We start from the raw sequence: 14563 nt of genomic DNA, 5'->3' as shown, positions 1-14563 counted from the left end.
GGGCAGTGCTGGAGTCACCAGCCCTGGAGGGGTTGAACAGACACTGAGATGAGGTTCTTAGGGACATGGCGTAGTGACAGTGTTGGGTTGATGGTTGGACTTGGTGATCTTGAAGGTCTCTTCCAACCAAAATGATTCTATGATTCTGTGATCTTTATCCCTCAGGCCCACTATGGCATGAAACTTGAGGTCTTGTCTCTGTCCTTTATTTCACAGAATCACGGAGTGTTTCAGGTAGGAAAGGAACTCTGGAGGTCATCTTGTCTGACTTCCCTGCTCAAGCAGGGCCACCTAAAGCTGGCTGAATATGTCCAGACAGCTTTTGAATACCTCTGAGGACAGGGATTTCACAGGATCTCACCCATTTCCTACCTTTGCTCCTTTCTGTCCAATATCACCAATGGTCCCGGGATCACCTTTCCCTCCCTACATAAAAATATAGACAAACGTATCACGCACAGCCCTAAGGGTTAAGAATATAGCTCTGGCAATAGCATCACCCTGCATTTTTACTGTGTTTTTACCCACCAGAGGCTCCTTAAAAATTTGCAGGTTATGGTCACCTTGCTGCCAGAAATGCAGCCAACTCTGGGATGGGACAGGGAATGACCTTGCAGAAGATGGGTAACTGTGACAGGATTGAGAATGAAGTGGGACAAAATGCTGTGAAGAGTCTCCATAGGGCCTGTAGCTTCCACTGGGCAATGTTTAGGAAATGATCCTTGAGGATTTGTGCGTTGGAGTGAATGTTACTAAGATTTGGGAGATAATGGAGTGGCAACAACCATGAGGACCTGTACTGTGGAGATGTTAGATCATCTCCCTCAGCTCTTGTATTGTCCACTGCCCCTGGAAATTTGGTCTGTCGTTCAAAGTCCAAATCCTTCAGGCGCTAATTGAATGATCTAGAAGATGTTCATTAATTTCAGTGAGGACTTCCTTTCCTGCTCCCTCTCAAAATATATATAGTTTTTTCTTCTCTCATAGCAAAACAAAAAGGAAAAACCACCAGAAGATTTCAGCTTGTTTGTAGAAGGTAAAGCGAGGACCTGTTCTCACTGAGCATCACTTTGGACATGAGCTTTCAGTAATAAGGGGCCAAAGTCCCATCCGCACGCAGGAAATTATTTGAGGGCAAGGGAAACATCTTGTCATGACAGAGAACCAGCTCATCCCACAAAAGTGAGGTCCATAAGGGCTTTAGCAAATGATTGCTTTGCTCCCTGCTCTCTTCATCAGGCAGGTCAGCTTTGAGAAGAACTAGAATTGGTAGATGAAGGAACTTGAAATTTGAGCCTTGGTGAAAGATAAAGGAAAACATGCTGAAAACGTGAAAACTTAGACGCCTGTCACTAGAGACATGGACAGAAAATGGCCTTACTAAAAATCAGGCCGGGATGTGCTTTAGAGTCTTCTCCATGAGGTTGGAAATACTTGTCCTGAACAAGAACCTGACTCCAGTAGCGAGGGACGTAGGGTGTGGGAAGAGACATAAAATCAGGGTCAAAAAAGGCACAGAGCCCCTTTCGACCTGCAAAATGAGCCGTGTCTTCCCCGTTACTCACTGGCTTCCCCTTCTGTCCCTGGAGACCTCTGTCGCCTTTGGCTCCCTTGTTTCCGTTCTTCCCATTGAGTCCTGCTGTACCCTGCCAGAAAGAGGAGATAAATTAATTTCTGTGTCAGCTCTTGCAGGGAGGTGGCTGAGGACACTCATCAGGATGGAAACTCAATAGTAAGAGCCTGGGTTGTGTGTTTCTGCAGCCACAGGTCAGATGCTACCCTAGTGCTAGCACTAAGGCCTGAGGCTGGGATTCACCCTGTTTCCCCAAAAATAAGCCCTACCACAAAAATAAGCCCCAGCATGATTTTTCAGGATTTTTGAGGATACTCAAAATATAAGCCCTACTCCAAAAATAAGCCCTAGTTACAGTTCATTAAAAAGTCAATTTAAATAGTGCCCAGGCAGCTATACATGCAAAAATAGGCATCTTTTGGAGCAAAAATTAATACAAGACCCTGTCTTATTTTCAGGGAAAAAGGGTAGCACCTGTTCCTCATGGGGTTGTAAGCCACTAGCAAATTCAGTTTGTGAGTTGGTTTATTTATATTAACACCTTGGGAAACAGAGGCACACATCAGCTAAGTCCTGGGCCAAGAATATTAAGGTTGTGATGACTGTGGTTGAAAATAGGAGCAAAGGCACTAATTAGAGCAGGCAGCATCACACTGCGAGTGACTTTGAGGGTTGCACACAACCCTGGGAAGAGGGTCTACAGCTTCAGATTTGCTCAGGTGAGAAAAGAAGCACCCGGTGGTGAAATTTGTTTGGAGAATGAATAGATCCAGGCGTGGAACTGGTCATAGCTGCAATGGGAGGAGATCTCCACTCTGGGGAGTTGAAAGCCCGAAGTGAGATCTTCATCCATCCCAAACTTGTGGGTAATGATGGACAGAGGTGGTCCTCCAAGAAGAGACCTTTTTGCCCAACTGTGGAGCTTCTTGGCTTGTGGAGCCACTTTGCAACTCAGCTCCATGTGGAACATCAGAGCCACCTCCAGCATCAGGGCCTCTTGCACTCTCCCACTGTTTCAGTAGGAAACTATAAGTTACTAGAAATAAACTTTTTGGTTATTTTTCTCACAAGGTTGCCCTTTCTGCTATAGTCTGTTGATCCATTCCGGCCAACTACAACTGCAGTTTTCAGAACCTGTATGTGTGATGAAATTGGATATATCCCGACTTGAGACACTGATCGCACACGGCTCAGCTCACTCAGAGGAGAGTGAATTGGCTGTTTAAGCAAACTGGAAGATGAACAAATGGCTTTCTCCACTTGGAATTAATTTGCAGTAGGCTGTTAAAAGGAAACATTTATATTAAAAACAAATATTGAAAAATGAGCCACCAGATTTAATGAAACAGAACAAGGGAAAGTGTAGAATCTTGCATCTGGGTAGGAACAACCCCAGGTTCCAGTGTAAGTTGGGGAATGAGCTATTAGAGAGCAGTGTAGGGGAAAGGGACCTGGGGGTCCTGGGGACAGCAGGGTGACCATGAGCCAGCACTGGGCACTTGTGGCCAGGAAGCCAATGGTACCTGGGGTGGGTTAGAAGGGGGTGGTCAGTAGGTCAGAGAGGTTCTCCTGCCCCTCTGCTCTGCCCTGGGGAGAACACACCTGGAATATTGTGTCCAGCTGTGGCCCCTCAGTTCCAGCAGGACAGGGAACTGCTGGAGAGAGTCCAGCGCAGCCACCAAGATGCTGAAGGGAGTGGAGCATCTCCCGTGTGAGGAAAGGCTGAGGGAGCTGGGGCTCTGGAGCTGGACAAGAGGAGACTGAGGGGGGACTCATTCATGGGGATCAATATGGAAAGGTGGAGTGTCAGGAGGATGGAGCCAGGCTCTTCTCAGTGACAACCAATGGTAGGACAAGGGACAATGGGTGCAAACTGGAACACAAAAGGTTCCACTCAAATTTGAGAAGAAACTTGTTCCTGGTGAGGGTGGCAGAGCCTGGCCCAGGCTGCCCAGGGGGTTGTGGAGTCTCCTTCTGTGCAGACATTCCAACCCGCCTGGACACCTTCCTGTGTAACCTCATCTGGGTGTTCCTGCTCCACGGGGGGATTGCACTGGATGAGCTTTCCAGGTCCCTTCCAACCCCTGACATTCTGGGATTCTGTGATTCAGATTTGTATGCCAAGCAGAACCATCACCTCTCCAATTACTCCTCCTCTCAGTGATGAACAGACACTTAAAACACAATCACAGAGACAAGCAAACATCCCAGAGACATACAGGTGGGATGATGCTGTCCCTGATGATGGGTCAGACTATGAGAACAGACCCATCACCTTTTCACTCCCAGAAATAAAAATTCAGCTCCTCCCCTGGGAAAAATGTTGCTTCTTCAAACTCCTCCCCAATCCTCAACATATTTTACATTTCAGAGTAAGAGGAGTATTTGAGAGCTGACCAGGTGCTCCTCCACAGCTCTGCCAGTCATGTTTGGATCACATAAAGTCCACGTTCCTCAAGCACTGCCTACACTATCAGGCATGAACATCTTGTGCAAGCTCTTTATTTACTAGCAACTATTGACACGATCAATATGATGTTCCGTTTGAGGCAGTAAATGGACCATGAAACCCCCAGCTAACTAGACTTTCTCTGTTTGCTTGGAGAGATTGATTACGGGGAGGGTAATAAACCTTTTGGTTTGATGGTCAAATCAAAAAACCCAGGATACCTTCAAGTGCCTGGCATTTCTGAGGTAGCTTTGAGCTGGGTACAGGTGCATCTGGCCAGGGATTTACACACCTGTATCCAAGGGGATGGGCTAAAAAGCTTATTCTTGAGCACTGCCTGAGCCTGAAGGAACCTGAGACTAGTCGGAGATTTCCCAATTAGCTTTAATATTTTCTTCAGTTGTCCCTAGTGCCTCCTGTGTCAAGGAGAGACCTTTCGTTGTTTTCCTGTGCTTTCCCACCTGCCTGTGTCCAACTCTCTTCTCTTCTGTCTGCCTTAGATCATGCTGCACCAGTGGAGGTTTAGATTGGATATTGGGAAAATTTCTTCAAGGAAAGGATTGTCAGGCTTTTGAACAGGTTGCCCAGGGCTGTGGTGGAGTCACCATCCCTGGAGGGGTTGAACAGAAGCAAAGATGAGGTTCTTAGGGACACGGTTTAGTGTCAGTGTTGGGTTAATGGCTGGACTCGATGTTCTTGAGGGTGCCTTCCAACCAAAGTTATTCTATGAGATGCTTCTTGCCTGTTCTTGATCTGAAAGGGGCCTGGATGGCTTTAGGAAGAGTTAAGTTCACATTATGTGCTGGTGGGCTGAAAGGTAGCTGGGTCTAAGCCATGCCTACTCAGTCCAGCAAACATAAGCAAGTTTTTGATCCGGGTCTTTTCTCACTATAGGTGGACTCCAGCTCATCATGGGCTGAAGAGACTTTGTCATATGGACTAGAAGGTTTATAATAAGGCTTAGACATGACAGCAGGTCTGTCCCTGCTTGAGCTGTGGGGGAAGGAGGTCATGGAGGTGATGCTTTTCAAGGTCATTTGCACCCAGAATAAGAAAAAGGTGGAATAGGAGGGAAAAAAGGAAAACAAAAAGAAAGAAAAAAAAAAGAGAGGAATAGAAAAGCATCTGAACACTAGGCAAGGGAAAGAAGTTGAATGTAAATTTGTTCCTTCAGATTTACATTCTGTGTTCTGCCAGGCAAACAAAGGCTGGGCAATAAAAGCTAGTAAAATGGCAGTTTAAAGGCAATTACTGGTGGAGTACTGGAAATGGGTCTTGCTATTTGGTTCTCTTATTAAATTGTTGCTGGAACAGGCTTCATTTAACTGCAAAGACACCAGGTACCACGAAGGCACAGCAACGCAAAGGCTTAGTCATAAGTCCCGAGCACTGGCTGTGACGTAAGGATGTCTGAGCAGCTGAGGATCGCTGCTTTCAGGCACAAATTCCCATGAAACTTTGGGCTGGAGCCAGGGAGGAGCCAACCTTGTCTCCAGGCTCATCGTTTCCACTCAGATGAATGGTTTCCACTCAGATGAACGAGCTGGGGAATTAGTTGGGTCACCCTGAGGAAAGTGTGAAGCCCATCATCAAAAACGTTGCCCACATGGCACACTCTAAAAGGATCCATCTGAAGACACACATCAGAGGGCTCACGCATTTCCAACCCATGGTGTATTCTGCAATCTCTGCTAAAAGGCTTCTCACCTTCTGGGTTTTAGTGCTCAATAACTGATGGAATGATGCATATGAAGTAGCTGGGAGCCTAAACCTAAGAGATTCACCTCTGGTTTTATGTCTTTCCTGCTGTGTCTTGTGTCCAGACTGTCCTGCCCACAATTATTTGCTCTAGTCCTGAATATTGTCCTTAAAAAGTCATTTCTTGGTGTGGGAGCTGCCCCTGGTCCTCACAGCTGTAATGGGCATTTTTCCACCAGGCACTGCATCTCAGAGGTGGGTCAGCCTGATACCTCACTGAAAAGCCTCCAAGGCACCCTGGGCAGAGCTTTCCACCTGTGGCCAGAAGATCTGGCTGACTGACCTCCTTTTGACCAGCCCGGACTCATTGGAAGGGCTCAGGACACATCAGGGCACACTTCCAGGGCAATAACTTCTCAGAGAGGGCTTTTTCCAATCTGAGTAGTCAGCGGCACCTCTTGTCAAGCCCAGGAGAGACCTCTAAACAGTGGCAAAAGAGTATCTATCCTTCAGCTTTCCTTCAGCCTTCCTGGACTGGCCATACTTAGCATCTGATTGACCCAGTGTTAACCAGAATTCCCTAACTTGCTCTCACGTCTCACAAGGGAAAGCCACCTAGAAAAGAAAGACAATCCTGGTTCATGTGAATTCAGTGAGAAAGTCATTTAAAACTCAGTGTTTAAGCCAGTCAGTCATTAACCACTGACTAAAAGGATGTGAAGGCACCAGATGCCAACAGCCAGATGAATTTAAAAGTGTAGTGGCAACTTGTTGAACTAATGGCTAAACTTTCATCTTCCTACCTACACACAGCATGCAACCATCTTAAAAATGTAGAGATTGTCCCAACTCGTTCATCATGCATAATAATTCCTTCTTCGTTAAATATTCAGAGGGATTCAGAAGGTTTAAGCTCCGCCAAGGGAAAAGAGTAAGAGTGTGTTGTATCTGCACACGACAAGGAGAGGAAGAGGAGAGGAAACCCTACTTCCATTTTCATATATAACCTGTTTAAAATTTACTCGACTTCCTCAATTAATCTTCTTCCAGCAACTTTAATCCTTAAATGGTTATTGGTCTTCAGGTGCACAGCTTCACTTTCATGCCTTGAGAACTCCATCACTCTCAACAACCAGCGTGGATGGAAAAATCCTGGATTTCTCCCATCCTTCACCCCAAACCCCATGCTTATGGTTCTGCTCCAACCTGGCATTGCCAAATGTGCTCTGGCAGAGCTGAAGAAGAAAGCCCATCAGAAATGGTTCTGAGAGCAAAAGCAGAAGGTCCAAGGAGCTGGTGGTTCTCCCACCCTCCAGGTAAGCTGAAGCAGGACACCGTGGGGATAAGGACATGGTTGTGTGAATGGTGTTACCATGTACACCCTGGCTTCCTCAGATATAGGGTAAGAATCCACAGGCTACTGGTCAAATATAGAGCCCAGCTCATGAGAGGAGGTGAAGAACATCTCTGAGCTCCAACTTGTAGACCTAGTGAGGAGGACTGCAAACCAGGATGGAGAGAACCAAGGCATGCTGATAAATGTAGACCCTGTAAACCCAAAATAGGGCATAATGCTAAGAGAGGGGTACTCAGAATAGAATTTTAGGGAGTATAATGGGTTAATTTGCTAGGATATTAATGCAAAAAGCATGTGAAATAAAGAAGAAGAGCCAGAAGCCTTAATACATAATCAAGATTGCAATTTAATAGTCATAACTGATTGCAATATTAATATAACAGGGTGAAGCATGGCAGGAATATCAATGTAACCACAGTGCTCAGTGCTCTTAGAAAAGAGGAAAAAGGAGGAGGAGGTGTCTTGAATATCAAGAATATGCTCATTTGCCTGGAGGTCCAGTTGTAAAGTCAACTAGATCCATTTAAATTCTCCAGGCAATGATTATAGGGAGAAGAAATAAATGCTGTCACTTGGGAATTCCTACAGGTCACCAAATCAAAAGGGTAAATGGATGAGATTTTTTTACAAGCTGGTTGAATTACTCCAAGTGAGCTCAGCACAACAGAAAAGGACTGGCACATTTTTACCGTGAGTTGGTGGCAATTTGTGGATATGAAAGATGGAATTAGAAGAAGTTGAAGGACAATGAGAACTGCTAGCCATTAACTTCGAGACTTTGCATAGGACAGATTTGGTACAGCTAGACTGGGCCAAGTAGTGTCTGTCTTTAAGAAAAAGGGAGAAGAGAACTTGGGGAATGACATATCAAACAGCCACGCCTAACTGTACAGAATGACTTGGGGAAGAAGTAATCAAAGTGTCTGTGAGCACTTTGAGGATAACGTGAGACCTGGGCTTGTGGAGAACGAGTTACATCAGCATGTTGTGTCCTAATATGAGTTTCTGAAATAGATGATGTGAATCATGCTCTAAGAGTACCCTAAAGCTGCCAATAAAACAAGTCTGAGCACAGCTTGCTCAGATGTGGAAAGTGAACATGGCAGACGTAACCTGAGGTCAGATGAATTTCATCCCGGATGTAATATATCATGGCTCTTCCAACAGTGCCCCGGACTTTTGCAATTTTGAAAATTTAATGAAGAACTAAAGCCAAGCCTTGTTACCTCAGCTTAGCTCCAAGCACAGCACAGATAACATTAACCCGCACCAGCAGAATCCCTGAATATTTCCAAAAGAAACATTACTTAGTTTTCCTCAAATATTGATTGACAAGATACCACTTTCTGGTAGTTAACTATATTAGCCAGCAGGCCCAGGGCAGTGACCGTCCCCTGTGCTGGGCATTGGGGAGGCCAAAACTTGAATCCTGAGGTCAGTTTTGGGCCCCTCACACCAAGAAAGGCCTTGAGGTGCTGGAGCGAGTTCAGATAGGGGAACGGAGATTGGAGCCAGGGGGCTGAGCTCCCAAGGAACAAGCACCAGGAGCAGAGGAAACGGCCTCAAGTTGTGCCAGGGGAGGTTGAGGTTGGATCTGGGAACAATTTCTTCCCCAAAGGGCTGTGGGGCATTGGAACAGGCTGCCCAGGGCAGTGCTGGAGTCACCAGCCCTGGAGGGTTGAATGGATGCGGAGATGAGGTTTTCAGGGACATGGGTTAGTGCCAGACATGGGTTAATGGTTGGACTTGATGGTCTTGAAGGTCTCTTCCAACCAAAATAATTCTATGATCCTATAGAATAAAGTGCATCTTCCACCTCTGCCTGGATGGTCACTGGCCAGGGTGGAGGAGTCTGTGCTTCCTTTGCACTCAGCAGCCTCAACAAACATCTTTGCTCTACTCCTGCTCTACTACTGCTTGTCACCTAGGGATCTGGGTGTTCACTACAAAGTAATTCCAAAAATGCTTACGTGTGGTGATCCCAGATGGACCTGCAGCGTGCTGAGGACTCACAGCACGTTACAGCCTCGTCGCTTCGGCAAAGTGCTCAGAAAGTTGTTTACAACTAGGCAGGGGTTGAAATTCTTAATTGGATGAGGACCTTTTTCTCAGTGAGTAATTACCAGTCTGGATTATGGGTTTGTAAATAGTTACACAGCCGTGAATGGTAATGAGTGGGCAGCGCTGAACAGCTGTGGAGCCTTTACGGCAACAGATAGTTGCTGAGAGTCACCCACTCACACACAGAGAGGGATAATTGGGGAATAGGTTAAGAAAATACTGATATTTCTTATTGCAATAAAACAATGGAACACGCTCCTGTTTCCATGACCTGAGAGAAACAGTCCCAATCACCTTTTTGTTCCCTCCCCTCTTATTCCTTCCTTTCCCAGATGAAAATACATCAGCGAGGACTTTTTTTCCACTTTGACCAACTTTGGAGACCATTTTTTCACTTGAGGTTTCTTCCAGGTGAAATGGTGAAGTTCAAAGGCAAATAAACACTTTTGCAAAGCATTGCAGTGAAACAAATATTGCCTTCCCCTCCCCTTTTTCCCCCAACTACAATTTGCCAGAAAACCAGGTGAACTCATAGATTATCCAGGTCCTCTAGCGTAACTTCTTTCCCTCTGGCCAGCAACATGCACCCACTAACCACTGAAAATAGCCACTTGTAGTCCAGCGTCTTAATGATATATATGTTCCTTCTGGGATATACAATTGTAGTCGCAATTCTTCAGTCATTTGAACAGGAAACATCATCTGTTCATGTCTGGCAATGGCCCCCAATACACTAAATGCATATTTAATGTGTTCCTTGATGCAAAATGCAACATCCCATTAAAAGATACCTCTGCCTGTGGTCCCCTCTGCTGGTTTTCCCGCAAAGCCTCTTTCAACGTGGGCTTTGTGGAGCAGCACTGAGTCAGCATCACCCCATCCCAGCTCACAGCCCACACATGTGGCTGTGGGGAGAGGACCAGTGGCACAAGCCCAGCCCCACACCTGAAACTCTCAAAGGCAGAAAAACATGTTCCAACTCACGGCAGAGCCTGGCAAGCCTGGTTCTCCTGGCTCCCCCTGCAAGGAAAGTGGTGATGGTTACCATGGGGAAAATCTGCATTTCTTCTGGAAATGAGGATTGCTGTGGAAGATACCTACAGCTGTGGAAGAGACAAGGGGACCTTTGGGGACCTGTCTGCAGCAGCAGCTGGAGGGGGCAGGTAGGAGCCCCCAAACATCTCATCTGAGCAATTGAATGGAGCTCTCATGCCAAGAAAGGCCTTGAGGTGCTGGAGCGAGTGGAGAGAAGGGAACGGAGCTGGTGAGGGGCTGGAGCACAAGTGTGATGGAGCGGCTGAGGGACCTGGGGGGTTCAGCTGGAGAACAGGAGCTGAGGGGAGACCTTCTGATCTCTGAACTGCCTGAAAGGAGCTTGGAGCCAGGGGGGTCGGGCTCTGCTCCCCAGGAACAAGCACCAGGAGCAGAGGAAACGGCCTCAAGTTGCGCCAGGGGAGGCTGAGGTTGGATCTGGGGAACAATTTCTTCCCCAAAGGGCTGTGGGGCATTGGAACAGGCTGCCCAGGGCAGTGCTGGAGCCACCATCCCTGGAGGGCTGGACAGACGGACATGAGGTTCTCAGGGACATGGGGTAGAGGTGGACTTGGCAGTGTTGGGTTTACGGTTGGATTCAATGACCTTAAAGGTCTTTTCCAACCTAAATAGATCTTTGATTCTATAACTGGACAGCAGTTCACTTCTCACACCTAAATGCTGGCATTTCAGCATGTCATTATTGACCATTTCACCCCAGAAAGGTGCCAGAGCTCCCTGCTGCTTTAGAAAATAGAAGTCTTTAGGAGTCTCCTGGAAAAGCGTAACTACTTCTTCTCCTTGGTAGCCCCATAACATTTCAATCAGCAATTTTGAAGAGGGAATGCAGGTTTATACTCCGTGAGAGAACCGTGAAGGAATTTTGCACATCAGTTCTTGCTGGGGATGCCTTAACAGAGGTGGTCACTGCACTCACCTTCTGTCCCACAGGTCCTCTTGTTCCAAAAAGCCCCATCACTCCCTTGGAACCAGCTTCACCTTTGAGTCCCTGAAATTTTAAAATCTCTGTCAAATACATTTTGACCACCTACTGCTCTTAAAGGGACACCCCCATGGGAAAGGTCCATAGAAGAACCCATGGAGATGGTGGAGAGGATAACAAAAGCACAATTTCTATAGCAGATTTCAGCCCCAGGGACACCAGAGGTCTGTACAGCAGCCACCAGCTGCAGAACAGCTTGGCAGAAGCTTCAGTGAACTGTCCTGTAAAAGAGTTGGTGCCCAGTGATGGGGACTGAAGGAAAACAAGCAGAAAAGCGTCTCAAAGCCTCTGGATGAGCCAACTTCTTGCAAATACTCAAGTACAAGACCCTGCTGGTGTCACTGGTGGTGGAGATACAACTTTGGGTCTCCATCCAAACTCACTCAGATATTCAGACAAGAGATGTTCTTGCTCTAAGAGATGCTTACATACGATTTTTTTTATTAGAGAGCGATCTGATAGATATCTTATGTGGGCTTCGTCTGACTTAAGAAACAGGTATGACCCAGAGGAGCATCTCCACGAGTTTCTTTTCCAGTTGCTGGGGACTTAATCAGCGCAAGCAGCTGTGGTAAGGACACAATTTGCCACTTCTCAAGGGAGATGCCCACACTGGGTCAGGCCATTCCCACCCTGAACTACATTGGTTATACATGTTCCCATGGAAAATAATTGGAGCTCAGTGTCTAGCTCAGACAGGGATGCTGCTGTTGTAGGTACTTATATTTATTCAGCAGCATCCTCGTCCTGGGTCAGACTTCTGGAGCAAAAAGCATTAACAGAATATGAAAATAGGGATGATTAGTACATGGAGATTTAAGCCATGACTCAGTCTGAGAGTGGGAGAGTTACGTGATTCCTCCCAGCAGAATAGTGATGGGTTGAGACCTAAGACCACCACAGGGTGCCCTCAAAGAGCAATGGCAGATGGAGGAGCAGGCGACTCGCTCTGCCACCACCTAGGAGACAGCCCTGTGTGAAGAGGAGCCAACCAGGCTTTAACAAGAATGTCACAAGAGCTGGAGGGTTTGAAGTAGCATGTCCAGCTCTTGGAGGGAGAGAGAGAGATGTGGGACTCTTACAGTGCTGCAGTCACTTGAACAGTCACTTTTCCCAAAGTGATCCAGTACTTCATACACCAATTTTACATGGTTCCACAACTACAGACTTGGCACTTGGTAAACTGGATGTCTACCACATTTCCAAGCCCCAGTCCAGCATCTTCCTCTGTCTTTCTGTGGTAAGAGCTGGACAAGTGTGTCCTTGTACAGCAGGGATGTGGGAAGGGATGATGCAGCTCTGGAGCCCTCAGCACAGGACAGACATGGACCTGTTGGAGAGTGGCCAGAGGGGGAGCACTGGAACAGGCTCCCCAGGGAGGTGTCATGGCCCCAAGCCTAACAGTGTTCAAGAAGAGACTGGACAATGTCCTCAGACACACGGTGGAAACTGTGGGGTTGTCCTGTGCAGGGACAGGAGTTGGACTCGATGATCCTTGTGGGTCCCTTCCAACTCAGGACATCCTATGATTCTATGATCCGAGGCTGGAACAGCTCTGCTGAGAGGACAGGCTGAGAAAGTTGGGGTGTTCAGCTGGAGAAGAGAAGTTCCAGGGAGACCTTAGTGCGGCCTTTCCAGACTTAAAAGGGGCTGATAGGAAAGACGGCAACAGACTTTTGAGCAGGGCCTGTTGTGATAGGACAAGGGGTGATGGTTGTAAACTAAAGGAGGGAGATTCAGGCTGGACATGAGGAAGAAATTTTTCACATTGAGGGTGCTAAAACACTGGCCCAGGTTGCCCAAGGAGGTGGTGGATGCCCCATCCCTGGAGACATCCCAGGCCAGGCTGGACGGGGCTCTGAGCAACCTGAGCTGCTGAAGATGTCCCTGCTCATGGCAGGGGTGGCACTGGATGAGCTTTGAAGGTCCCTGCCAACCCAAACCATTTTGTGATTCTTTGATGGAGAGATATCAGTCCCTTCCACACACAACCAGTGACATTATGCTGTCTCTCTCAGTTGCACTGGGAGGTTCATACCTTTTCTCCTACAGGGCCATCCTCTCCCTTCTCGCCTTTGTCTCCGTCAAAACCTGGCAGGCCCTGTTCACCCTGAAAGGTAAGACAGAAATCAGTGGATTGTTCTTCTCTCCTGGTGGACCCAGCTTTCAGCCACTGGCTCTGGACCAAAGTGCTGGTTTGGAATACTTATTGCAAGCTATCCCCAGTGCTGACACCACCAACAGTGGACAAGAAACAGCTTAAAAAGTCAAACTTACGGGATCTCCTTTATTGCCTTTATAGCCCTGGGGTCCAAAAATAGTAATGGGATCACCCTAGAGAAAGGAGACACAGAAATGTAGACACTCGGTGATACATGAACTCAAGGGTCCCACCAGATGGAACCACACCAGCTACGATGGGCGAAATGGTAATTCGCACATCTGCAAGGAAGGTAAGCCCTTCCCAAACTGTGCTCCATATACTGGGGAAATCCCGTATGCTCCACAGCACAATGGGTTAGTCCAGCCTTAATTAAAAGCTGAATGATGAATGTGAACAGAAAACTACAACAAGTCCCGAGGTTTGACAGTGACCTCTTACTCCAAAAGACATTGTGGCCCACTGGTTTTACATTAGTCTAGACGTCATGGCTGGAAATGGAGCTGTGCACGTCATGACCCTGAGGTTCGATTCCTGATCCAATGTTGTCAGTGGTGGGACTGGTTCATATTTGATGTGATGGCTTGGCTCATTTGTCACCGTATATCACTCAGGATGTCAAGGTTTGCATTTATTTTGAGGGTCATACCCCCAAACTGTCAACAAGAATGAGCCAGTAACCCTATGGACACATGCACGCCAAGTCTATTTACTAGCTGGGCAGCTGAGGAGGGACATTTTCCTCCCCAGAGACTGAAGAAGCTGCGACAAAGCTATTCCCATGCAAGAAATGCCTCTGCTCTAGCAAAGTAATGGTTGTGTCTCCAAAGTGGTGATGCTGTTGGAGGGAGGGCTAAAGCCACCTTCTAATGGGCAACTGTAGCCCATTGGAAAAGGAGTCCCTTGGCACCAGGTCTCTTAAGTGTTGCAAACATCTCTGTTCAAGGTGGCCATTCCTTGCTGCTGGAGTCTTAACAACCACGCATCAACCGATATTCCCCAAACTTTGACAAACTTTTGCAGTTTATCCAACCATTGCCTTCAGACCCCAATCAAATTTTGCCTTAATACACCCTCCTACTCTGGAGGGTCTATAATGGAGGTGGGATGGGGCTCAATCAGTTCTTGGTACAAAAGGGAGGATAAAGATCCTGTAGTTTGGTCCAGTACATAGCACAGGCCCTGGGATTCACACAGTTACTCCTGTGCTGATCAAGGGAGAGTTAGAA

The 14563-nt window shown here is 47.1% G+C and overlaps 1 protein-coding gene across 2 annotated transcripts in view; it reads right to left on the bottom strand.

The window, feature by feature from the left end:
* Positions 1 to 14563, bottom strand: part of LOC102087515 (collagen alpha-1(VII) chain) — a 120510-nt gene that overhangs the window by 19272 nt on the left and 86675 nt on the right. For both annotated transcript variants that reach the window (XM_065049330.1, XM_065049331.1), the window contains 6 exons: positions 13451 to 13507; positions 13212 to 13283; positions 11108 to 11179; positions 10123 to 10158; positions 1566 to 1646; positions 373 to 426 (listed from right to left, as the gene is read on the bottom strand). In XM_065049330.1, the coding sequence (XP_064905402.1) occupies positions 373 to 426; positions 1566 to 1646; positions 10123 to 10158; positions 11108 to 11179; positions 13212 to 13283; positions 13451 to 13507 (372 nt within the window). The remainder of the gene's footprint in view (positions 1 to 372; positions 427 to 1565; positions 1647 to 10122; positions 10159 to 11107; positions 11180 to 13211; positions 13284 to 13450; positions 13508 to 14563) is intronic.

This window comes from Columba livia, chromosome 1 (assembly GCF_036013475.1).
Source record: "Columba livia isolate bColLiv1 breed racing homer chromosome 1, bColLiv1.pat.W.v2, whole genome shotgun sequence".
In the NCBI taxonomy this organism is placed as follows: Eukaryota; Metazoa; Chordata; class Aves; order Columbiformes; family Columbidae; genus Columba; species Columba livia.
The sequence above is the reverse complement of the archived record's forward strand: the minus strand, read 5'-3'. Positions and strand labels throughout refer to the sequence as shown.